Below are 24770 nucleotides of genomic sequence, written 5' to 3'. Positions count from 1 at the left end.
TTTGCTCTCCCAAGGATAATAGCAAAGTGCCTTATTTAAACTAATTTGGGGCTGGAGTCCCTCTGAGTTGACTTTCTTCCTTCGTCCACTTTTCTTGTTGCAGCGTATGATGTTTCTTGCTGAGGCAAACAGGAATACCATGTGAGCAGAGATTTCCTTTCTAGGGAAGGAAGATGTAGGGTGATAGATCTCACTTGAATTCTGGAGTATAGTGCATTTTGACTTTACTTCTGGTGTAAAAAACAGAAGTGTTTGACTTYCTATGTAAATGAAGGTTGTCTTGTAAAGCTGAGAACTTGTGAAGAAGGCTTTGTAAAAGGGGAGGGTTCAATTTCCTGAATTTTTTCAGCCTCCAGTTGACTGTGTTAAGCAGTACATTAGATATGTAGCTCTATCCGTTTTTGTATGCCTATGATAAGCTGAAGTTTAATGACTAACCTAATGAAGGCAGGTGTATTTAAACTAGGGTGAAATTAAGTCTCATTGTAACTCTTCCTTGTGTAGAAAGAAGGGATTAGCAAGTGTTTAATTAAAATTTCCTCTCTGAAAATTCCATGAAGCCCAACATATTAAAAAGGGAGATTACTGTGCAATATACTGTCTGCTTTCAGCATATCAAGAGAATAGACTTAGTCTTTTAAGCAGACTTCTACATCTGTCTGCATGCTGAACCTTTGCAGAATGCCAGCTTATTCATGTAGTTCTTCCAAGCTTGAGTCAAGTAGTATTTGGAGAACCTGAAGAAAGGGTGAATGGGACAAAATTACTATTTGGAAATGTTTTTCATGCCAAAATGCGAGGGGTTTTTTTTGTTTCTCCTCCTCTCTGTCCCCTCCTCCCTTTTAATTAACCTTGCTTATCCTGCAATCTGACTTGTTCTCCCTTTGACAGTTCAAGGAGCTTCACAGATTTTTATCCATGAGTTTCTCCAAAGGAGTTTATTTGTGCATTAGGCACTACAGGAAGAAGTGAAGAGGAGTTGGATACTACCAAGCTATTAATAGGTTTTGATATGACCTATTAATAGAGTTTATAGTAATACTTCCTGGGATTACTATATGTTCATAACCATTTGTAATGCTTCTAACTTGTACTTCTACTTGAGCCCACATCAGGAAAGTATTATACTGATATAGCTAAACAAGCTGTAGTTCTCTAGATGCATTGCATTTGTTTCTCTTGCAGTCTTAAATAATCCAGAACATTCTTGTCCACTTCATTCCAAAGCTTACAAAATAAATGACCCTTAATGTCCTCTCGACCAAGCTGTATGTGTACTAAAATTGGCAGACCTCATTCTCATTCCATTTACATAGATGTAACTTGAGAATTAACCCACCAAAGCCTAGAATGTTTTTGCTCTGTAGAAGCTAATGTGAAGGAGGTGTAAAGGTAATAGGAAGAAATTGGAAGTAAACATAAGAGTAGATGTAGTCAGCAGGTGTGGCAGCATGGGAGCTGGGGGGAAGGAACCAGAGTATGCTGTTTGCATAACTATCCAGGAGTATAGGCTGCGTAGGATGATTGCGTCCTATCTTTAATATGGCTTTTGGCTGGCAGTACATATTAGATAAGTGAACCTGTACATTTTTGGTAGACTTCTGGCCTATAAATGGGCTGAGATGTGTACTCCAGTGGATTTCCCCGCCTTCCTCTCCTCCCTAGCCCCCCAGGAAAGATGCTTCTCCAAAATGTGGAAAATGGGATAGGAAGTTAGGAGACTTTTTGATACTGTCCTGACTTCAGAGACTTTGTATTTCTTTATGAAGAGCATTACTGTCCTGCATAAGCAAGAGAGAAGCTCTCCCTCTTTCAAAGAGGAAAAGATACCTTAGTATTTTAGACTGTAGGGCTGAACTCTAGGTGAGGTGTTCAACTGGAATTGATGTAAATGCTCATTGAGATACCTAGTAACAGCAAGTGTCCATGAAGAGAAACAAATTGAGGCAGCTTACTGCTATCAGTTTGTACTTTGTCACCTATACTTTGCGTTCTTGTGAATTGAGTATCTGTAAGAATCGCTAGGTAAAGATGAGAAACAAATGTATAGTGGTGAGTGTAAAAGCAAAACAGTTCTGAAACAACTGCCTTAGGGAGGGACTCAAACTGTTGAGGCTCTGATTCTTTCAGAATGAAGGAATGAGCAAAAGGAAGAGCAAATTTAACTTCTGTTCACTTCACATATGTCAGAATGCAAGCTGCCTAAACCTTTTGTAACCGYTGTAAAACTATATTCTTTGTGCCTAATGAAATTGTAGAATAAAGCCATTTTTCACATGAGGAAACTCCTCCCTGACTCCGGCACCCCTCCAAGAAAAGTAGAGGAGACATTAAAGTATGCTGGTTTTGTTTTAAGCTGTAGTCAGACTTCTGCCATGTTTGAGGTTATGCTGCCTGTGACTGCATTAGCAAGCAGTGCAGGCCAGGCAGGTCAAACGGATTGTGCTGGATACCTGACCCCAAGTCTACATGCCCTCTGGCAGGTGGGACGGAGTTGCTTTGGACTAGTTCTGATGCATGGTCCAGCAGAGTGAATGCCATGTGCTGCAGGAGCACACTAGGTGCACACCTACAGTGCATTGCTGGGTTAGTTTTCTAGGTGAGAGAAATGTGGTTCCTGTGCTCTGACACTGTTCAGTCTTGTGTGCTTTCATTTACATTGTGGAACTGTCAGGTAACGCGCTTCAAAAGCACCCACTTTTTCAGAATTTAATCACCAATGTAAATGTAGCTGCTAGGACATCTAATGTTGGTTTGTTTCTGTGCCAAAATAATGCAATATATAAAAGCTTGTATTGACTTTTTTCAGCTTAGAATAACTGTAGGTATTGTTTAGCAGTTTCATATTTTTATAATCTTTTAAATTTTTTTAGCCATTAGGTGAGAAAATCCTGTGCATCAAAATGATCCTTTCTTCCTTAATACCTTTTCTAGTAACTGTAGCTTTTCTTGGGTGGGGGGGATTGAAAGCTTCCATTTCAAATACAGATAGCACAGTAGAATCTACTCATTCAGCTGTTATTTGTTTGCTTGGGATTTTGRGGAGAAGGGGCTGCTTTAGGTAGCACTTCTCATATCTTACACAGGCTTTGTTTTGCATCCCTTCCCCCCCCCCCCCAAAAAAAAAAAAAAAAGTAGGGGGCAGGCAGGAAAGCTTGAGTGACTTACAGCTCTGCACATCACAGTGGCCCAGCTTGGAACAGGAACTCCTGTTGGAAAGCTAGCCTAGAACACTTCGATTGTGGAGTAGTTTGTGGTCAAGGAAACTGAGTGCTTAGATCCCTTCAATCACAGCGCTGAGTGGCTGTAGAAGCTAGCCTCCTGATACCCTGTAAGGACAGATGGCACTGATTATATGATTGAATGTTTCCTTTCCTTAAAAGTGCAAGGACTGTGCATTAGGCTAGTAACTTCTGTTTTATTAATCTTATTGATTCTTTTGGTTTAGTCTTGTGTTTTTCTATAAATTGCCTCTTGGTTTTCGTTGTAACATTTCATGAAGACTTTGTGTGTAAATCACACAAATCAAGTGTAAAACATGCCTAAGTGCCTGGGGAGTAGAGGTCTTGGGATAATGATAATGGAGCTTTTCTACATGTAAACTTGCATGGAGACAAGCGAGAAAATAGAAAAGTGGATGAAGGGCTGTAAACACTCTTTATTTGGTCATAGTTAAATATTTTTAATGACTTGAATTAAATTAAGAAAACTTTAAAAATCTTTAATTATTCACCCTCTCCCTTCTTTTGGTAGTGCTAGTTAAGCTAGTGTGTCTAGCTAGCGTAGAAAAGCTTTTATAAATATTTAAAAGGCAAACTCCCCACTTCTTGGAGCTGGAAATTCAAACTAACCTGGCATATGAATCTTTAGTTCTCAAAATGTGGAGATAGCAAACAAAAAAAAGAACTCTTATTAAATAAAAAATATGAAACTTCCCTTTTGTAGKACATTATATGTTTTAATTTGCTTCTAGGTGTGGTGAAGAAAATTTATGCCATGGATGGCTTCATCTCTTAAATTGGTCCCAAGTGTGTTGTGTATGTGTCTGAGAGGGTGTATAATGCTTGTTCCGGCTCAACTTCAAATGTGGTTTCCATGGTAGCTGTTTCTTCCTAACTGTGATTCACTTTCAGTTGTTAAAACTGTAATACGAATTGCAGAAAACTTAATATCTACACGCTCCTAAATTATTTGGGTTATGTGGCGTATCTTGTCAGATTTGCTCYGTAACCATGGATAAACTGCTTTTAATGGAAATTCTGAGTAGGTTGAATGGCTTTTTTTTTCCTAGCAGAATTTTCTCTTAAAATCTGGTAAATTGCTGCTTTTACTTTATTTTAGTTCTAGTTATTCTTCAGCTGCTTTGGATTTTGAGACTGAACACAAATTGGATCCGGTATTTGATTCACCAAGAATGTCACGGCGTAGTTTGCGGTTAGCTGCTGCAGGATTTAATAAATCAGATGCCCGAAGTGATATCCTTCATGATGGCTCTTACGCTGGAAACATGTCTTTTAGAGARCAGTCTAAGTAAGTGATTATTTTTAGCAAGACAAGTTGATTTATTGATTGGCGTCTTGAATTTATACTTGACTGAGATTTCCTACTTGAACATGGTAATACAAGAAGAGATTAACAACTGTTTTACTCCTTGTTCTTAGTSTTTACAGTCGTAAGTTACTATAATGAGGATATATAGTTTACAATAAAGTCTTTKCAAAAGTATAGATGCTCAAGAGTGAGGATTTTCTTTCTAGGCCTAACTAGAGCTGTCAGGTCACATCAGTGCTGAAATACTTTGACTGTTTTATCATTTATTAAATGAGAAAGAGAAATTTGTATCTTTAGTGCTATGTCTCTTGTGTTTGCTTTCCATTTGCTAGGACAGTGAAGCAACGCAGAAGTATGAATAAACAATCTGGCATGRTGAGAGAGACACCAAGGAAAAATCTGTCCAGCTCTTCTATTTTTAGCCAAAGCAGTTTCAATAGCCATGCCAGTGATACATCAATGGTATCCACTGTATTGGATGARTCTTTGATTCGAGAGCAAACTGAAGTTGATCATTTCTGGGGTAGGAAATGAGCTATATTTCTCATTTCAGAAGGTATAAAAACTGTGGTTTGSCATGTGTGATTGCATGTCCATGTCTTCCCTCCTCTACTCTCCTATTTCTTCATGCTTCCCACAAACAAGTACATGTTTACACCTCTGTTGTAGATGTTCACTTGCTAAGGTGTCTGCTGGAAACTCTCACCTAGTACATAAAATGCTGCTYTTGATTTTAGTGGTACAGTCAATATCAAGACATTGTTTTGTGGTCAGATTGATATGCCAAACAAATGTCTACAATTATGTAATGCAACACCAAACATCACATAGATTTAATTCTTACCATTACATTTCATCTGACCATTCTTACCATTGCTTTCAAAATGAACATAAAGTACAATATTCAAATAATGATAAATGGGTAATTGAACGCTTAGGCTTTTTAAGGAAACTTACATTGTTTATTTATAGGCAAGAGTATATTCAGCCTTAACATATCCTAATCCAAAAGTTCCAAGTTAGTAGCACCTTAAAACTTACTAACAAGTGTGTGTGTGTGTGTGTGTTGGTAGTGGGTTTGGAGACTTTGCTGGAGCCTTTTTTTCCAGCAAAGAGAAAATGTGGGAAGTGCCAACATAAAATACTGTTTTTTGTTTTTTTTTGTTTTGTTTTGTTTTTTTGTTTTAAACCTCCCAGTTCAAAATACTTGTTTCTAGTTAGTACATCTCATGTTAGGACTCTGGAGGTCATAAGAATCTTTCAATCTTAGTAGAATGAGTGCTTCAGAGGACTTGTATTTTAAATCTTATTTTAAAATCCAGTAGTAAAGTGGTTACTAAGCAACCAAAATGATGTAAGCTTGTAATTAACTGCTGTAAAGTCACATGGGAGCTGACTATACTATTTGTCATTCATGTTTTTTCTCTGCAGCTTCTTTCATAAAATACTTTATTAACTGTCACCCTACTACATTAATGTCTTAGTATAGGAATGTATTCAAATGCTGGACTGCAAAATATGTTAAATAATAATTGTAAAGTGGCTTTTCTTTGCAATCGTAAATAGACAGCTGGATTCTTGATTTAAGTCAGTTTCAGACATTATAGTTGACYGTGGAATTTCATTATACTTGGGAGCAAACTTTCTTTCTTTTTTTTTCTTTTTTTTTTTCTTTTAAGGTCTTGACGATGACGGTGACCCTAAAGGTAACAAAACAGTCCTTTTGCTTCCATGAGTGTTCTGTTTAATGTGTCTAGCCATGTAGATGGTTCTGTGCTAAATATCCTACTCTTGGTTTGCTAGGTAGTGATACGACCCTGATGCAGGGGAATGGTGATGTAGCAACAGCAGAAATGCAGACTGCAGTGATCAATGGCTATACTTGCAATGACTGCAGCATGCTTTCCGAACGGAAGGAGGTTCTTACAGCATATTCGGCTTCTCATGTGCCATCTTCCAGAATTTACTCCAGGGACAGGAGCCAGAAACATACATCTAGTAAGTAATTTTCTCTTGTTTTATATGGGTATCAGAGTGGTATACCATTTARTGCATTTTTAATAGTGTTACTGAAGTGCTTTTCCTACTGTGCTAAACTTACCAATAATTGAATTCTAAAGATCAGCTTATCATGAAATATCTTTTTTTTAATACCAATGAAGACTTTGTTGTGTTGTCAGCCTCTGATATACAACTGTCAGTATGGTAGGGTTTTTCTTCCTACTGTTGTAGGAATCAAGGAATGGCAAAATAAGTGCCATGATATCTTAATAGGTTCAAACTGATGCAGAACACTATGTACTGTTCCAGCCAGTATTGACTGTAGTAGTGTCTTAATCTGGTATTGAAACTGTGCCTGTTCTTGGTCAGGATTTTCAAACAAACTTTCTTTATACAGTCAAATTATTTTCCTTAAGTGATTTGAACTTTCAGGATTGAGCAGAATTTTTACTTTGCAGTGTTTCTGTTATCTGGGAAACCTCTGAAGGATGGCTCCTTACTTCTGATCTGTGTTGTGGGCTGTTTCTGAGAGGTGGTGATGGTCAGGTCACTTAACCTTTAGAGTATGTTTTTAGAACTAAACCTCCTTAAATTGAACTCAAGAGAGGAAAAACTGATTCCAACAGACTTCCCTAAAAACTACACTTCTAAAKCTTGAAAATAAATGAATCTGCCCTAAATAAGGTTCTGCCTTTCCAAGGCAATCTCAGTTCTCTGAATAATTGTTCTCAGTGTCTTGGCTGTGTCTCTGCCTCTTGCCTGCATAATGTTTTGGAGTTTGCTGATTATTGGTAGTCTTCAGAGATAACGGAGAAGGTGATGTGGTATTCTGTTTTTTCTCAGTGGTCTTTAATTAGAGTGGAACCAGTTCAGGGAGGAGACCATAAGTGTATTACTCTTGAACAAAATATCCTTTCAGTTGTAAGAAGTCTTATTTATTTGAGCTGTAAGGCATGGCTTYAAATGATTTGAGGCAAGTACTTTTTGACAGAAGTGTAGCGCRGATAGGAAATTCTGTTGTATTGGTATAATGAGAGTTTCAAGAGCCTCAGTTAAATCTGAGGGGGGTAAGGGACACAGTCATAGCAGGTTTTTGGATTTGGCTGGTTCTATGAAAGCAGCAGTGTGGAGAACTGACTTTCTTCCTGCTGAATATCCTCTAAAGKAGAATATGTAATGGAAAAGCCTTTTTAACGCTCGAGATAGGCTATTGCAGTAACTTCTTTCCTCTAGTGTAAAAGGGAGAAGTGAGCGAAAATGTCTCTCCCTTTGAAGTCCAAAATAAGAATGTAGTTTATACCTCTCATTTCTTTGGAGCTGTGATCTGTGAAGTCAATACCAACAGCTCAAATCATTGAGAAACCCTGAGTTCTGCAAGCTATGAATTTCTTGCTTTTTAGAGTTCTTAATCTTCATTAAGAAAAGACAGTCTTGCTGAAGCTGTATTCCTGTCTTGAAAGCATTTTCTTCAGGATGTAGTTCTTACAAAAGCTTTGCTATAATACTTAGTGTAATCCAGACTTTTTAAACCGTGCTTGCTTAAGCTTTATACCCCTGTCTAAAAAGGCTTTGGATTCTTCAGCCTCGCTTTTCCACTAGCTGATGGTCACAGAGATAGAAGCACAACTTAATGTAGGTGAATAATTCATATTCACGCCTCTTTTTCTTTAATAGGAGGCACCTATTTCTACACGARTAAGATTCTGCAAATGGTCAAACATGCTGTGGCATCTTTTGCATCCCTCTTAGTGCATCTGTTTCAAATGGTTCTGCTGAAGCTGGGTTATGAATTTAAAGGTACCTTTTCAGTTGTGCTTGCTGTCCACTCTGGAATTGTGTTTATGTACAGTCTAGAGTACTTCTCTGCTGTCTTTTCTTACTGATTTCACTTGTTGCTGCTATGGTGTTCCTTTTCTATAGTCATTTTGCTGGCTACTGCCTTCCCCCTGCCTTTTTTTTTTCTTCTTTTCTCTTAAATCTCTTAATTGTGCTAGCCTTTCCATGCTTTCCCTCTGTTTTGGAAGAATCAATATCCAAGTATGTGATTGTATGGGTAGATAGTGTAGATTGTCATGTGGATTTTTCTCTGGGAAATACCAGGAGGTAATGTTTAAGTTGAGAAACTTTAATTAGTTTATAAAAACTAGTTTGTGTGATACTGTCAAATCTTAGCCCACCTTGAAGACACTGAAAAGTTACCGCGTTACCCTTAAGCCTATTGTGAGTTTAAAGTTTGATTTAGACTTTTCTTGTAAATCAAAGCTGCAGTCATCTCTGTTCTTATGCACGTCATCTTTTCTTGAAAAAACTTGATTCTTCTTTTGGTGCTTGCTTTTCTGTAACAGATGCTTCACCCGTACAGTTAAACTGCTGTAGGCAGAAGGTAACTAGTATGTTTGTGTGAGAACTTCTATGTTCCTTCCCATTCTGTTTGCTTTGATACCTTGTAACTTCGTAATATTTTCTTTTTTTTAAGTCTGAGAACCAACACAAAGGTGACAGCTGACATGAAGGTGACCTACAATGAGACTAGGCGTTTAGAATTTTATGGATTTTTACTTTGGTTTTGTTTTTATTTGATTAACTCTTCAAATTAAAGCAGTTAAGATTTTAAAATGAATAGATTTTTCTTTCTTCTGCTCATTGTCACGTAATGAGCATTTTATTTTATTTCTCTTCAGATTTTGAGATTAATTCTCCAGTTATACATAGCAAATCTTTGCGGATCTTACATTTGAATTGGATAATTTCACTTCTGACTTTAAGTTTCAACTGAGATCTTATCTCTTCAAAATTTGAAGAGATTAGGGACTAATGTAAAATTCAGAATTATAAAACAAAACAGTTAAATGATAGTCCAACTCTTTTTAGGCACATAAGAGCCAAATATCACAGGCATATCTCTAGGATTTCTGTAAAACCAGGGGAGTTGAACTAAGGTGGCTGTTGTCTGAAAAGTGGAAAGACTTTGAACTAGAAGGTTCTGTCTCTTTTAAATAAGAAAAAGTGTGGTTGGACAGAAGAGATTTCTTTCATAATCACTTTCTAGGCTTCTTACATGTCACTTACCTTAAGAATTAAGCCAGTGTAGTTAAAATCTGGRTATGTGAAAGGCTTTGAACTTGAGAGAAATGTATTTTTGTTTTTTGAATGTGTTGCAGCTCACTCGGATTATTGTGGAAGCATGAATGTAAAGGAGTTTTTCAGAGACAATAGCCATCTTGGTGTAAATGAGGAATCAATATGTAAGTATAGATATTGCTGTTGTCTTTTAGCCTTGGGCTGGACTCTTGATGTTTGCAGTATCAGCAGAGTAATGTCAGATGCTCCATGACTCTATGGAAGCTATAAAGTACCTACTTTTTTTTTTTCTACTTAAATGTAGGGGGAGAAGAAATGCAATTACGTGGTACGTTATAGTATTGTCGCAGACAAGTTTTATTCCACTTAAATTTGCTTAATTGTTCTTGGTTTGATTGCCAGTAGACCTATTGRAATTATCTTGTAACAATCTTTATTTGATACTTTGTCACATTAATCAACTGTTACCACAACCAACAGGTGATGACTGTAAGGGGAAGAAACATCTTGAAACATACACCACAGACCACATGCAATCCTCATGGGCTAAAGGGGTAGCAAGGACCATTTGGCACACCTTTTCTTATGCAGGTTGACTTGGACCTTTTTTATTTTGCTTTTATTTTACTTTAGTCTCACATATGTTAGTCATTTGTATTGTTTTGTGTTTTTTTCTTAACTACATCTATCAAAGCAGATTACACTGAAGTATCTAGAAAACTAAATTTACGTAGTATCTTTTCTGTTTGACTCTTGCTGTGATCCTGGCTTGTATAAAAGCTTGGTAGGTAGTGAGACTACTTACTTACAGCTAAGTGTGGTAATAGCAAGCACCTATGTTGGAAAGAATTGAGACAATTTGTAGGATATGAATCAGATTTACTCATTTATTGCACTTCAGGAAAATCTGTACTCTTCATAAGGTGAAAAACTGACTTTAAATGAAGGCAAGGTATGAAGGTATTGGTATACAGATTATTTGAATAAAGGGTTTTAACACTTTATTTTTGTTTTAGTGATAGTCAATTTTTACAGGAATCTTATATAGTGATAGACTCTTCCCTGTGAGATGAGCCTTTCCTAGCTTGAATGACAGAGGCATCAAGAATCTGTTGAATGCTCTTTAATCAGCAAAGGAAAATGATTTGAGACACTTCATTCACCTAAATGCTTTGCAAAATATTGGGTTGGTATATCTATAATCCCTCAGATTAACCAAGATATCTCTGCTAAACTAAAAATGTAGGATTACTTCCTAAGCGTGTGTTGTTGCTTAGTTTAGTACAAACTGATCTAGTCTCGAATTCAGTAACTGTTGGCTTCAGTGGGCTTTAAATTACAGCATTTTTAAGAGGCTCAGAACTGACATACTGAAGATCCTTGGAATATTCATTTAAATGAAAATTTACTTTGCTGCTTGTAACCTGTTTTCTGTAGGTAGCAGTGTTTTGTGCTATTTATTAGTGTTTGTTAGACATTATTGACTTAACTCTGTGATTAGAATTGGAAAYTTCATTTGCCCCTTCCTCTCTTTAACACATGAACCCAGATACCAAAACTTGATGTATGATTCAAAGCAAATAAGATGTTTTTAAAATAATGATATACCTTAAACATTTTTATTGCATTACTTCTTTTTAATACTGTCTTTTATAATTAGCATACTTATCTACCAATGCCATTCTACAAAATGTAAATCTCTTCTGTTTTAGAAAAGTGACATTCCAAATGCACAGATGCTATTGTTTTTCCAAATTGTCTTGGTTTTATTTGAATTCATGTTTATAGCTTGTTTTTAAATATTGAAGAACCAGGTTTATAACTTATAGTTATRGTTTAAATTGTGCAGGACATATAGTGATCAGGGGCTTGAATCTCTGCTTTACTACATGTACTGCAAAAAAACCCTTAATTTTACGTATGTTACCACATAGAGTTAATTTGTTATAATCTAGGTTACTTTATGGTTCACGTATTGCAAACAGTGGGAGCAACTGGATGGCTTGTGTCTCAGAAGGTGTTGTCTCTACTTTGGCTGCCCATTTTTTCCTCAGGTTACTATCCTGATCTGTGTGCGTGCATGTTGCCTGTTTCTTTTGACAAACTAGGAATATGCAATAGGTAGCTTACGCTAATTAAACTCTGCTTTTGCTATTGCTTTTACTCCTTGAAATGCACATGCTAATTTACATCCCTTATTGACCAAAGGATGCTTAGTGTGAGGGTATACTTCTGTTCACAGGCATAATGGGATACATGAGGGAATGAGTGTATGAATAACCTAAAATATGGGTCTCCAAGACTAATGGTGTATTTGGTTTGGTAGTCACTTCCTATCATGGTATTCYTCCTGGGAAAAACTAGTTGTGCTAATCTTCATGTTTATTGAAACATTGAGGCCCTCAGCAGAGGGCATGAGCTCAAACATTATGACAATTTAATGTGGGATAACATTCTTATAACAAATGAGCATTTCATCTTTTTGCATGGCTATTGTCTGTGTTGAGTAGCTGATGTTATAATGCTGTCATACTTGTGATACAAATCTAGATGTTAATAAGCTGCATGCCTGTACTCATCCATTTCTCTGCTGTGCAAAGCAGTCTTGGCCACAGTTGCATGTCCCTTTGCTTAGTTTCCTTTGACATGGCTGCAGTAACTGTATTTCATGTTATCCCTTTTTGTCTTCTAGGGAGGGCAGCTTCTGGCATGTTCTGGTGGCTTAGAACTCGATGGTCTCAACTTGTTACTCTGATGTCTATGCTCAGTGCATTTCTTCTTAGAAAGTGTGTATCCTTTACAAAAAAGTGTTTTCTCTAAGAAAATTCTTTACTTAGTTGTTTTTTTAAAAAAAAATTACAAATGTATTTTGTTTCATGTGAACTTTCTCCATCTCTTTATCTAGATGCCTTCCAAATATTTTCAAGCTATTACTGCTTCTCATCCCACTGCTGTTTTTACTAGGTATGTGAATTGTATAGTTGATAATAGAAGTTGGTGCACGCTTATTACAGTTGTATCAAAATAGCATTTTTAGCTTGAACTTGAGGTTATGGAGAAGACAAAGCACAAAAGACCAAATTTCAGTTTGCTTTCAAAGCACTGTCCTGCCAGTGGACTGTCCTCTTACCATGAAAAAAATACCCTTAATCAAATTTTATAGAACTCTTTAGACATAGAGTGACTGAGTAAGTGCTCTGAAGCTTTTCCCTTACCCCAGGCTCCTCTCCCCATACCCATTCATTGAAACTGCGGTGAACTTATAGAGTTTGCTATGTAATGATTGATTGTTGTCAGTCTCCATTAAAAAAAAAAAAAAAAAAAAAAAAAGAAAGAAAAAAAGTGATAGTTTAATTCCTTTAACAACTCATTCTAAATCATTCCTTTGCTCTAAACAGTGCTTTTTGTTTCTTGAAACATTGCTAAGTTTAGACTGGTTAGCTCACAATATTCCAGTCTGCTTTGAAATAAACTCTAAGATATTTATTGAAGAATTTGGGCTATTTTTGAAAAGCAGTTCATGTCTTCTCATGCCATGAAAATCTTGTAGCTTGGGGAGAAGCTGAAGTTTCTCAACAACTTGCAATAGGGACTCAAATTCTTTGTACTAGGAGAATAAGATGAGGAAAAGAAGCTACCCAGTGTAGAAAATACTACTTCATCTCACTTAAGTTTTTCAAAAATAAGTGTAATCTGTCAGGTGCTGTGTTCCTATGGAAACAAATTTCTTACAACTTTTACTAGATAATGTTGCAACATGGTATGCAGTAAATAGGATATAAGGCAAGATATTTCCATTCAGATCAAAAGCWGCATTTAATATCTCTTTGCTCAGTGACTATGGCCTGTCTTATTGAMTAAATGAAATCTAGGTCCCAGGGAAGCAGTAGTATGTGATTAAGGATCTATCATAATACATAAACAGAAGTTATCTGACTTAAAGCTGCATAAGTGTTGCTGGCTGTTGGTTCTTAACTTCCTTGAGTGCTTAACTTGACAATTTTAAAGCCTTCTAAAGTAGGTCATATTGCTAGCTCTTCTTTAGAGTAGTGTCTGCTGTGTGCTGTGCAAAGACAAGGTAGCCTGCCTCCTTAAGTAAAAGCTTCAATTTGTAGATAGAAGCAGTCTGAGATTTCTCCTAAACATTGTTTTTGCTTTTGTTTCTGCTCATGAAAGGTATGTGGTCTTGGGGGTTTGATCGCTTCATTTTGTTACTGCCCTCATTGAACTGGACAAAAATTTACACAGTACAGAGAATAGATGACTCCGTTCATATTCTCAAACCACAGCCTGATTCTTCTCATTCTGTGCARCCTCCAAAGGTAAGGGGGAACAGTAGGAAAGAACCTTTGTGTTAGGACCTTTTTAACTCCCATGTCTTAAGTATTTTGTAATAACTGCTGTTACCAAGAGTAGTACAAGTAAATGTTTTGATTTTATACATTTAAAAAAATCTCTACATCTCTAGGGTACCRTAAATATCTTTGATTCTGGTCGTATAACTGAGCTGGAAAAGCAAATGGCCTTCGTGTCTGATAGATGCCATCACCATGATGAAGAATATAGCAAAGTGATGCTTCTACTCCAGAACCTTCAAGATCAAGTTGCCCAGATGAATGACAGAAGTGAAATATTGACATTAATAAAAAATGTGATGAGTCAGCATCTCAAAGATGTGAAAGAAGAGGAAAAGGTAAAAATAAATTYGTTATTGATGCTTTCCAATACAGATCAGAGTACTATCTTATTAATGCAGATCATTAGTGGTCTGGTTTTTGAATTTTAATTTTTTTTTTCCTGGTGTAGAGTTAATTGATAGATGATAAATGCTAGGGAGTAGAATCATGGATTTTATTCTTCCTCTGTTACTGTTGACAAAGTGTTAATTCCAGATAGATGTCAAAATTAGAATCTCACATCATTGAAAAGCAGATGAATTTATCCTGTTTTCATACAGAGAAAAAAAAACAATAGAAAAGACTACTAAGGAAGAAGAGATTTTTGTGGTAAACCTGCCTGTATATATCCCCCACTACTGCTGAATCACACTTTCTCTTATTTTTTCATTATAGATGCAGTAACTTTTTACGTAATCTGCAGAATAAGTCATTTAAATACTTTGGAAAGTTATGATCACAGAATGAAAGAAACGCTATGCTTTGTAGAAAATCTCGGTTATACTGTTTGTACTCAAAGTACACCTTTTTTCTTCCCTCTTTAAGACTGACTTCCTGGCTTTACACCAAGAACACGAGATGCGCCTCAAGACACTTGGAGACCTTCTTGGAAAACTCTCTGTTAAATCTGAGGTATTGAGTTAACTTTGCTAACTAGTTAGTTGTATCCTTTTTCTGAAGGACTTAAGTTGCTTATTTGCTTCACTCTAATTATTGCAATTCTTTCAGTCTCAGTCTTTGTGTTCTTACTCCTCTCTCCCTGTTCTTAAAGGAGTAGGGGTTTTGCTGTTCCTTTCTTCCCCCACCCTCAAGACTTAGCTATTCACTAAGCTATTCACTGACCGGTGAGGCAGAGCCAAGAAGCACAAACTTACGTAGTTTAGGGACATAAAATTGTATAGGTGGTGCTAAAATGCATCATTATAATGTGACACTTGATTGTCCTCCTTTTGTTATGCATTATTATGTGTGTGTTAAAACAAACTCTTGTATTTTTAGGACATCCAAAAGGAGCTTGACATAGCCAAAGCAAAAACGATGCGGTATGAATACTCTTCAAATATATTTTACTCTTTCAATCCTGGCTTTTAAATGATGGTGATAAAAGTTACTCTGTGAAATATAACTATGCTTTTCTTAGTGTTAGTTGACTGCCCCTGAGAGTTTTTGTTGTCAGCACAAGTACTTCTGAACAAGGACCACTTCTAATGTGCAAGTGGTCCTGCATCTAATTTTTTGCTAGAGAAATCTGTTTATACAGTAGAGGAGAATTTAACTTCTAATGCATTTATTGGAGAATGAGAATTTTTCCTCAGTTTTGCTTAGTGAAATCTATAATTACTATTTTTGATTGTCTTTGTATTGAACTTGTTAATCTTTTATCAAGACTCATCTTTGTCCATGTTCTTGGCTTGTCAGCTATGCTACAGTCTACTAATGTAATGTGTAATACAAGGAGAAAAACCTGCAACACTTCGTTAAGTAGTTTTCCCACTGGGAAGAGGAAAATACTATTACTTAGTGAATTCTTCTTTAAATTAATAGGACTTTAGAATGATGGTGGTTTTTTTTTTTTTCTATAACAAACACTGCATATTGATCTGTATAGCTCAAATGTGTCCTACTGCTTACAGACTCAACTTAGATAATAACAACTTCATAGGCAAATGTTAAGAAAGTTACTCTAGCCAAAACAGCAAACTTGAGTAAGCAGAGCTTAACTGGTTTGGTGGAAACTTTAAACATGTAGAAATTTAGGTAGGTCTGAGTTATTTTGCCAACCTGATGATACTCTAGAGGTCATCACTTCTAGTTTTGTCCACAGCTTTAAAAAATATTTTACTTTGAATACATTCATCCTAAATATGCTTTAAATAAAATCTTTAAGGAACTGTAGGCTCACAATGTTTATATTGATGAATAACTGTACTAGTACAAGTACTTTGTATTAGGCAACTGTTCTGACTCCTTTGGGATTTGATGGAATAATTGAAACTATTTTTTTTCTAATTATTGACTCTTTGTTTTTGTCAGAGATGATAATGAACATAATCACCTTTTATCAAAAGTTAAAAAGCTAGAACTAGAGTTGTCTCAGATGAAATCAGAGCTGTTAAATTGGCAAAGTGTGAAGACAAGCTGTGACAAAATAGACGTCATTCATGAAAAAGTAAGTTCTGTAACTGTCCCAGTAAAACTTGGTGCTACTTGATTTTTGTTTGCTAACCTTCCTGAAAGGTACTGCAGTAAGTGACATGAGGATAGTATTCATCTTAAATAAGAGTAGTACTTTATGTGCTGGGGTTGTGGATTTCTTTTTTTTTTTTTTTTTCCTTCCCTGTTAGTGGGTGGTATTTTACTAGACAACAGTTCACCGCTTGTTTTCTAAAATGGCAATTTTATTTGCATTTAAGATACAATGCAGTAGTATTTCTGTACACTGTACTTAACTGTTATAACAGAAATACTTCTCTAACTCATGCAAATTTGGAGAAGTAATTCATGTGAATGCAACATCTTTTTTCTTTTGTATTTGGAAGTCACTTGAACATGCTTAAGTCTGTGTGTTTTCTTTTTTTTTTTTTTTTTTTTTTTTTGAAGCCTTTTGCAACATCACCTCTGACTAGAATACAGCTAACAAAATAGAACAGTAATTGTTGAGGTGGGATTGTCAGCTTTGCCCAAAATATTCTGTTCGAGTGTTATCACAGGATGATCTGGCTGCCTGGGTAGGGGGTCAAAGCATATCCATAAGTGAGTGATTAGTAACTTTAACTCTGATGAACAAGTACACCCCTCTTAGTTCGAAGGCAGCACTGTGGCAACTCTGTTGCCATCAACTTTAATTTTTATTCTGAAGTATTAGTCAGACCTCAAATGTAAACTGCATATTTTATTCTGCATGTTTTTGATTTGTTTGGTCTGCGCATAAAATGAGTCTATGAAGCACCCAGGGTTTTTCACATGTTCTCTTGTACCTCTGTTATTCCAGTGTAAGTCAGTGTGGGCTAGATTTATCAATAGTGCTGGAAGTCCATACCRATTTTGTGTGCCTATGTTACACATACAGTATTTTGTAATAGTTTATAAAGACTAATAATTTCTATTGCAACCATTAATGGCTTCTGTTAGGTCGATGCCCAGGTCAAAGAATCCATCAAGCTTATGCTTTTTGGTGATCGACARGAAGACTTTCCAGAATCGCTTCTTCAGTGGCTTGCATCTAATTTTGTGAGCAAAAGTGATTTGCAGACTGTTCTGCAAGATCTAGAGTTGCAGATCCTCAAGAATATTACTCTCCATATGTCTTCTACAAACCAAAAACTAACATCTGAAGTAGTAACAAATGCTGTGAATAATGTAGGGGTTTCTGGAATCACAGAAGCGGTAAGTTAGTTTAAGTGCTAAAAATTCAGCTAAAATTGTAAAAAGTGGTTTAAAGGCATTTGATAGTCATGCTCCATAAATATAAATGTTCATGATTGAGAGTTGTCTACGAGATTATCTGAAATGGGGAAGAGCTACAGAAAATGCTTTATCTAATATATCTGTACAGTCTTGTTTTTTTGTTTACTGTGAACATGCTTTCCCCTCACCCCCCAAGTATGCTGTCAGGAAAGCAGATTTCCTAAAATGTARTTGTACCAAAAAATGCAGCTCTGTGACTTAGGAAGGTGGGGAAAAGAATGCAACTCTTGAAGAAAACACYGACTGAGATGCAATATGAGTTTGTTTTAAACCAGACAGCTATGCGTTAAAAACAGCTTATGTCTTGACAGAGGCTTTCAAATATTATGGTGGAGTACAGCATCTCAAAAAGATGCATGCRACTTCATAAACTTGTATATATCAATTTTCTATCAGGTGGTATTACTAAAATCTTTCTGTTCTGTTCCTCTTCTGTGTATGTACATCTGCAGCAAGCACGCATTATTGTAAACAATGCACTGAAGCTCTATTCTCAAGAYAAGACTGGCATGGTGGATTTTGCCTTAGAATCTGGAGGTAAATAGCAAGAAAAAATGCTAATAAATAGCAGACATCGTATCTGTAAAAATCTAAAGCGAAGGCTAAAAGTTATGGCATCTTCCTGTGTATTGTCCAGTGGTCAGACTACTGTAATCAGCGCCTGTCTCTGATAGAGAGATATCACTTTGTACTTTATGGTAGATAATAGAGGCCAAAAGCATACTTAAAAACAGATGAGTCCTGGTTCCGTAGGTATGTATAGAGTGGGACAGAATAACTCTGTGTATAACTGGCTAACTGAGAACCACAGATACGTCTGTGTGGGATGTACACATCACTAAACTCACTTTGGCAAGTGTATTTCCTCAGCTCTTTCTTAAAAAAAAAAAAAAAAAAAAAAAAAAAAAAAAAAGACTTAAAACATATTCTTGAAATACTGTTGTATTGGATACTTCCTTAATATAAAGTTTTATTTTGATAGAAGCATCTGATCCTTGTATTAGTGCACTTGAAATTACTAGAATTACTAGTATCTAACAGTATTTTTAATACCTTTTTTGAGAAGAATAATTGGTGTATTCATTAAGGCCTTAAAAAATTTCTTCGGGAAGAAACAAGTAACTACTTTGCTAATCCAATTTATCTTTTTTGAGGTGGCAGCATTCTGAGTACTCGCTGCTCTGAAACCTATGAGACTAAAACAGCATTAATTAGCCTCTTTGGAATTCCTCTGTGGTACTTCTCTCAGTCTCCCAGAGTTGTGATTCAGGTAATGAAAGGCTAAAACTCAATACTATGCATTGAGTGGTTTGGGTTGTCTTTTGGGTGATGGATGCTTGTCTGTGGTACTAGGAAAGGAATATACTTTGAACTTGTGAGTGGAGTTCTTCCAATATATCCTGAGCATTGGCTAGTTCTACTTGAGCCTGCTATGAAAGTCTTAATTTTCCAGAGTGGTGTGTGGGATTTGTGCACTGGGAGGATTCCTACTGAAAAATAATCTCAATGGTGGATCTTCAAAACATGGCTAGTAGTTCAGGAAGGTGTTCTCTCTTCCTGAAGAGATTGCAGTTAAAATTTTGCAGTCTGTATTCTTTTGTACTGCACAAAAGATATGTAAACCAGTGAACACAGAAATTTCATCTCACGTTCTGTTTGGGCATTGTTGCAGAGGATGAATTGTGATTAGGATCAAAGCTGATGTGAATTTGACTTTGTATTCTACCAAATAGATTAGGTTCTGCCACTTACTGTCTTTTTAAGGCTATTCTTAATAGTTCAGAATTCATTACAGCTTAAAATATCATAAGGATTTTGTTTTTTCTCCTTTTCCTGAAAACTGTTCTCTAGCCGGACATGTATCCAGGGAACTGCTGGGCTTTCAAAGGATCACAGGGGTATCTTGTAGTTAGACTTTCAATGAAGATCTACCCAACTGCCTTTACTGTGGAACATATACCAAAAACACTTTCACCAACAGGAAATATCACCAGTGCTCCTAAGAACTTTTCAGTATATGTAAGTCTGTCTCTGAACTTAAGTTGTTAACGTTTGTAAATGTAAAGGATATTTGCATTTTATATTTTAGAAAATGAGCTCAAGGAGGAACAACAAAGAGAAATTGATGTTTGTTTTTAGAATTGTTTATATTCTTGAAGAGCTTTCAGATCTAGGAATGAGTTGTAAAAACTGATTCTGGTGGAGTTGTGATCCTTTTTTTTTTTTTTTTCTCTTTTTACAAGAGAAAATGCTGAGGGGAGAAGATACTGGTTTTATGGCTAACATCCTGTTTTAAGCAACTCAGTTCTGCTATATGCCTTTTTTCCACCGCATATTTCCTTCCACACACATGTTTTGGCTCTTCACGTTATCTGTAATGCCCCTTAAATCTTTTTTTTTTTTTAATACAGTTTAACTTTCCTACTTTTTATAGGCACTGTTGCATAACAGAAGTCTACAGGCTACTTTGATATAGTTTATATGATGCCTGAAAGCTTTGTTGTCTAGCTCTTAAATGTTTAATGTGTAATCTGCAAACATCTACTTCTTAACTTCCATCTTGTTTATAACATTGATGTTTTCTTATTCTTGTTAGTCCTGAGCAGTATTTATTGTGTGCTGTGATAGTGGTTTTGCTATAGGCTTCTGAATGCTGCATGTTGATATACAGTTRTATAGACATGCATATAGTTTTGATTTTAAATTTGAAGGGATCAAAACTCTTTTGCCCCCTTCTTGTAGGGTCTAGATGATGAATATCAAGAAGAAGGTGTACTTCTTGGACATTACTTTTATGATCAAGGAGGAGAGCCACTGCAGATGTTTCCAGTAAAGGTGAGCCTGGATGACAGGATTTAAAGTGTCGGGAGATAGCCTATTATCCATGGTAGTGCATAATAACAGATGAATAAAGGACCCCATTCTCTTTGGGCACTGTACAAATAAAGATGAAAAGCATCTGCCTCAAAACCTGTGATCTAAATAGACTAGTCAGAGGGGAGAAAATGGATTCTGCTATCTGTGCATAAATTGTTTGGAGATGCTATACATGTGAAGAGTCTGCTCTGTGCTTTTCCTTCTGACTGCCTTCACGAATAAGTAATTGTAAGGAAAGGAGAGCTCTATTCAAAATCTCATAAAGTTTGTAAGCTATAATTTAGCTATTGATAAAAGTTAATATTTGAAGGAGTCTGAAAAAGTGACATTAGTTGTGCACATATCTATTAGAAGCCTGACTGTAGCTTGTATTTGCTTTTTCCTTCTCCTCCAGGAGAAAAATGAAAACGTATTCCAAATAGTGGAACTGAGAATTGTTTCTAACTGGGGACATGCAGAATATACATGTCTTTATCGGTTCAGAGTGCATGGGAAACCAGCCGAATAATCTCCTACACTACAGCTTGTTTTTTTCTCCTTATTGTACATTTTATTTTCAATTTGTATATACCGGAAAACCTAGAACACTGGAATCTCTAAAGGATGTGGATATGAGATGTATACTGCAGAATTACTGATCCTCTGATAAAGGTGGAAGACTGTCAGCAGAACTGTATTAACATAACTCTTATTCGCTCTGGTGCTCAGCTTGTAATTGCCAGTTAGCTTTATATTTTTGTGTCCATGCTGAGAAAAATATTGCATGCAAACTGCTCTGGTTCATAAAGCCCAGTTAGCAAACAGGTGAAACCTATTTTATTACAAATGAATGTATAGGCTTTTTTTAAAAAAATAAAACACGTTTTCTGCAACTAGGAATCTGTAATTTTTTGTTTGTTTTGAATCCAGGATTCAATTGCATACTTCTGTTAGCTTGACACCGTAAGCCAGTAACTATGGTACATTTTAAACGCTGACTGTAGCTAGAGGTGTGCTTCACATGACCCTCATCTTTGACCTTTTTGGTGGATCTGAAAGGGCTTATTTAATAAATGTTAAATACGGTAAATATTACTGTCAGGGATAGTTAATACAACCAAAATTAGTTTAAACACCAGCGAAAGTGCTTTACTGTAACTTGTGGTCATGAGCTGATCTAAAAGTCAGGGATGGTTTTGCCTAAATTTATTTTAAGGGTTTTTATCATAGCAACTCAGTCAACTTGTTTAATTGCTGTATACTAATGTTTATTAAGCAATTTAGCAGACTTACTAGCTCCAATCCAGCTAGTCAGTGCATCARGACTGATTTGGAACCAGCACTGGAGAGAGGAACAATCCTCATTTGCCAGAAATGATCTATTTTGGGGACAAATCTATTATGCTGGTTCATTTTATAGTCAATAAATTGTGCTAATGCAACATACGAAAACAAGACTATGAGGTAAACCTTACTAACCTGCATTTACAAAATATTGCCATATTTAAGCATTTTTAATCATTCCTAGAAAATTGAGACAGAAATAAGTACATGAGTGATTTGTTCTTGCAAGCAGTGTTTTCATGTAGAGCTGAATTGGGCCTTACGTTGAGTTATAACTGCTTATTGCTCCTCTCAGGATTGCTACTTTGAAGTTCCCTTTTCAGCAGAGATTCCCAAAATGTACTTGTATGCAGAAATTTTATCTTGCTGTTACAATTAGTCAACTTAGTGCACATGAACTGTTAACACACTGAACTGCTGACTGGTTTTCTGGATAGAGTAACATGTGTTGCACAACAGTCCTCGAATGTTTAAACAAGTCTCCATGTGAAGAATACTTTCACTTGAGCTAGAGACAGAACCTATGGCCTACGCAGAGGAGTTGGATTTAACATGTACAGGTGTTTTCATATAATAGGTTACATATTTAAAATTAGAATTATCCTGTATAAATTGAAATTACGTGCTTGGGWTGGGCATATTTTGAATAACACTAACTTATTTTTAAAAAAGCAAGATAGGACTTTGTGCAATGTATTTTTGTAAATGCTTTTCAAAATACATCTCTGTTCTTTGCTGCCTATAAACTGACAAGATGCTATTGAGATGTTTAAATAAAGAGTTTTAATTTTTGAAAGTGCATGTAATATTTGAAACAAGTAATAAAGTTTCTTTTCTGTATTTGTGRTGACCTGCTGAAATAACTGATATGAGGACATTAGAAACAACAATAACAGGTTAATAGTGATTCAGTTTTACTGTTGCTAAGCAGTAAGTGGCTTATGGGATTCTCTGGCTTGTGGTAATAGAAAATAAAAGCAAAAGGGGAAGTGGTATAATTAATGTCTGTGGTAAGTATGTGCTTAAAATCATGAAAACAAAGAATGTCCGTGCTGTTTAGCAGCACAGTGTGTATGGTAAGATTAAACATGTGTTTATAAGCTATGTAACAACCAGTGATAGTCTTAGCTTCATCCTCCTGTGGGTGGGACCAGCAAGGACAGGTACTGGACCCTTGCCTCAGAAAAAAACAAAGCAGGTTTCTGTGTGTCTGAAGGGTTTTGTGTGGCAAGTGTTGCTAGATAGTAACCTGTCCTCTGTAGGCTTGCTTTGTCTTCCCTGGGGTTCAGCTGCATGTGAAGTCCATTTTGTCCTTAAGATTAAGTTCACTGCTGTTTGTGCAGTTCTCATGGATGAGCATGTCCTTACTATGACTTATATTCCTGTTGGACTACTTTTGGTAGTTTTGTAGTCTTTTCTCTTTCACCCTTCCTTTGAAAGGTACTGTTTTGTGCTGTTCACAACACCTTGAAACACTTCCACGAAGCAAATACGATTTTTTTCTTCAAAAGTTTGAAACTACTTGGTTCTAAGAATTCCTGCTTGAACTGAGACCTATTTTCTCAGTCTTGTCCTGTGTTGTCTTTGTATATTAACACTTAAACTTCCTTTTACTGTTGTGAAGTGTGCAAATGTTGGAACTGTAAATCTTGTTCTAGAAATAGTCTTAAAATTCTGGTCATTCTGCCCCTTTTTCCCTGTGGGTTGCTCTTGGCTGTGCACTACCACAATCAGTGTGTGACCTAAGCAGGGGAATGCTTTTTATGATTGYGTAATTACACAAATTGATTGGAGCTAAGCAAACAAAGTTAACTTACAAGTGTGTGKGKGGGGGGGRGGARGGARGKWAKTTRTWWWTAAWYYWRGWKSMWCYWRRWTTAWWKACWKASYTWKYTYTTTSKKKRRGRRARWRAWKRWWKRWRTRAKTSWKYMYKSRSYGKGTKKKKKKGGKTRKTTATTTATTTATTTTTAACACCATACTTGCTAAATGTTAGTACTACCTTAAGTTCTTGCAGGAGAGCTGTTTTAAGCGGTAAAAGGGGGGGGGGGGGCGCGGTGTGTGGCTGCTGGATCCTCGGTCCGGCAGGAGGGTCCCAGCAGCGCTGCAGCGTGCGCAGGTAGCGTGGTGCTTGCGGGAAGGGTCTACCCCGGCAGGCAGGCTGGTAGGGGGCGGGGCCGGGSMGGGSCGGGGTCGCGGCGCCCCGCCCCCCGCTGCTCGGCCCCACCCCCGGAGCCCRCGTGACGCTCCTCCTCCGCGAAGCCGCACCTCTTGAGCCTCGCGGGCCGCCGTCGCAGTGGGCGGAAGGCGGGCAGCGAGCCGCGGCGCCCGCGACGCCGCTCCAGGGCTGCGCACGTTTGCGCCCGCCTCCCTCCCCCTCTCCCCTCCTCCGCGTTGATGGCGGCGGCGATTATGGCGGCGGCGGCGGAGCAGGACGCCTCGAAAGGCGGCGGCAGGAACCGCGGCGGCGTGCAGCGCGTCGAGGGCAAGCTGCGCGCCAGCGTGGAGAAGGGCGACTACTACGAAGCGCACCAGATGTACCGGACGCTCTTCTTCAGGTGGGGCCCGGCCGCCGCGCCGCGCCGCCCCTCCCCCGCCCGGCCTTTCCAGAGCCTTCCCACGCACTCTACCCTGCTGCCTGGCCGCTGCGCCTACGCCCGCTCCCCATTGGCCGCTGCTACTGCCTATCTTTATCCCCCGCTTCCTCATTGGGTCACCGGGGGGCGGGGCGGGTGCGCGCAGCGCAGCGCAGCGCAGCGCAGCGCGAGCGGTGTCAGCCGCCGGGGGCCAGTCCC

General features: G+C 37.3%; 2 protein-coding genes across 11 annotated transcripts in view; both read left to right on the top strand.

The window, feature by feature from the left end:
- The window catches only part of SUN1 (Sad1 and UNC84 domain containing 1), a 35166-nt gene extending 12393 nt beyond the window's left edge, over positions 1-22773 (top strand). For 4 of the 9 annotated variants that reach the window (XM_085301496.1, XM_085301503.1, XM_085301490.1 and 1 more), the window contains 21 exons: positions 4342-4530; positions 4884-5074; positions 6231-6257; positions 6355-6549; positions 8227-8349; positions 9714-9797; positions 10114-10224; positions 11589-11687; positions 12326-12419; positions 12539-12597; positions 13810-13955; positions 14102-14326; positions 14856-14942; positions 15309-15352; positions 16344-16479; positions 17442-17696; positions 18230-18314; positions 18932-19047; positions 19629-19796; positions 20520-20612; positions 21049-22773. In XM_085301496.1, coding sequence (XP_085157622.1) covers positions 4342-4530; positions 4884-5074; positions 6231-6257; positions 6355-6549; positions 8227-8349; positions 9714-9797; positions 10114-10224; positions 11589-11687; positions 12326-12419; positions 12539-12597; positions 13810-13955; positions 14102-14326; positions 14856-14942; positions 15309-15352; positions 16344-16479; positions 17442-17696; positions 18230-18314; positions 18932-19047; positions 19629-19796; positions 20520-20612; positions 21049-21162 — 2641 coding nt within the window. In that variant the 3' untranslated portion in view covers positions 21163-22773. The remainder of the gene's footprint in view (positions 1-4341; positions 4531-4883; positions 5075-6230; positions 6258-6354; positions 6550-8226; positions 8350-9713; positions 9798-10113; positions 10225-11588; positions 11688-12325; positions 12420-12538; positions 12598-13809; positions 13956-14101; positions 14327-14855; positions 14943-15308; positions 15353-16343; positions 16480-17441; positions 17697-18229; positions 18315-18931; positions 19048-19628; positions 19797-20519; positions 20613-21048) is intronic. The other 5 variants (XM_085301511.1, XM_085301529.1, XM_085301521.1 and 2 more) reach the window with 5 other exon arrangements.
- A 1474-nt stretch (positions 22774-24247) lies between these two features.
- GET4 (guided entry of tail-anchored proteins factor 4) overlaps positions 24248-24770 on the top strand; it is a 13117-nt gene continuing 12594 nt past the window's right edge. For both annotated transcript variants that reach the window (XM_085301476.1, XM_085301469.1), the window contains exon 1: positions 24248-24533. In XM_085301476.1, the coding sequence (XP_085157602.1) occupies positions 24373-24533 (161 nt within the window). In that variant the 5' untranslated portion in view covers positions 24248-24372. The remainder of the gene's footprint in view (positions 24534-24770) is intronic.

This window comes from Rhea americana, unplaced genomic scaffold, assembly GCF_003343005.1.
Source record: "Rhea americana isolate MKP2758 unplaced genomic scaffold, rheAme1 scaffold_10, whole genome shotgun sequence".
NCBI lineage: Eukaryota > Metazoa > Chordata > Aves > Rheiformes > Rheidae > Rhea > Rhea americana.
This window is presented reverse-complemented; position numbering and strand designations above follow the sequence as displayed.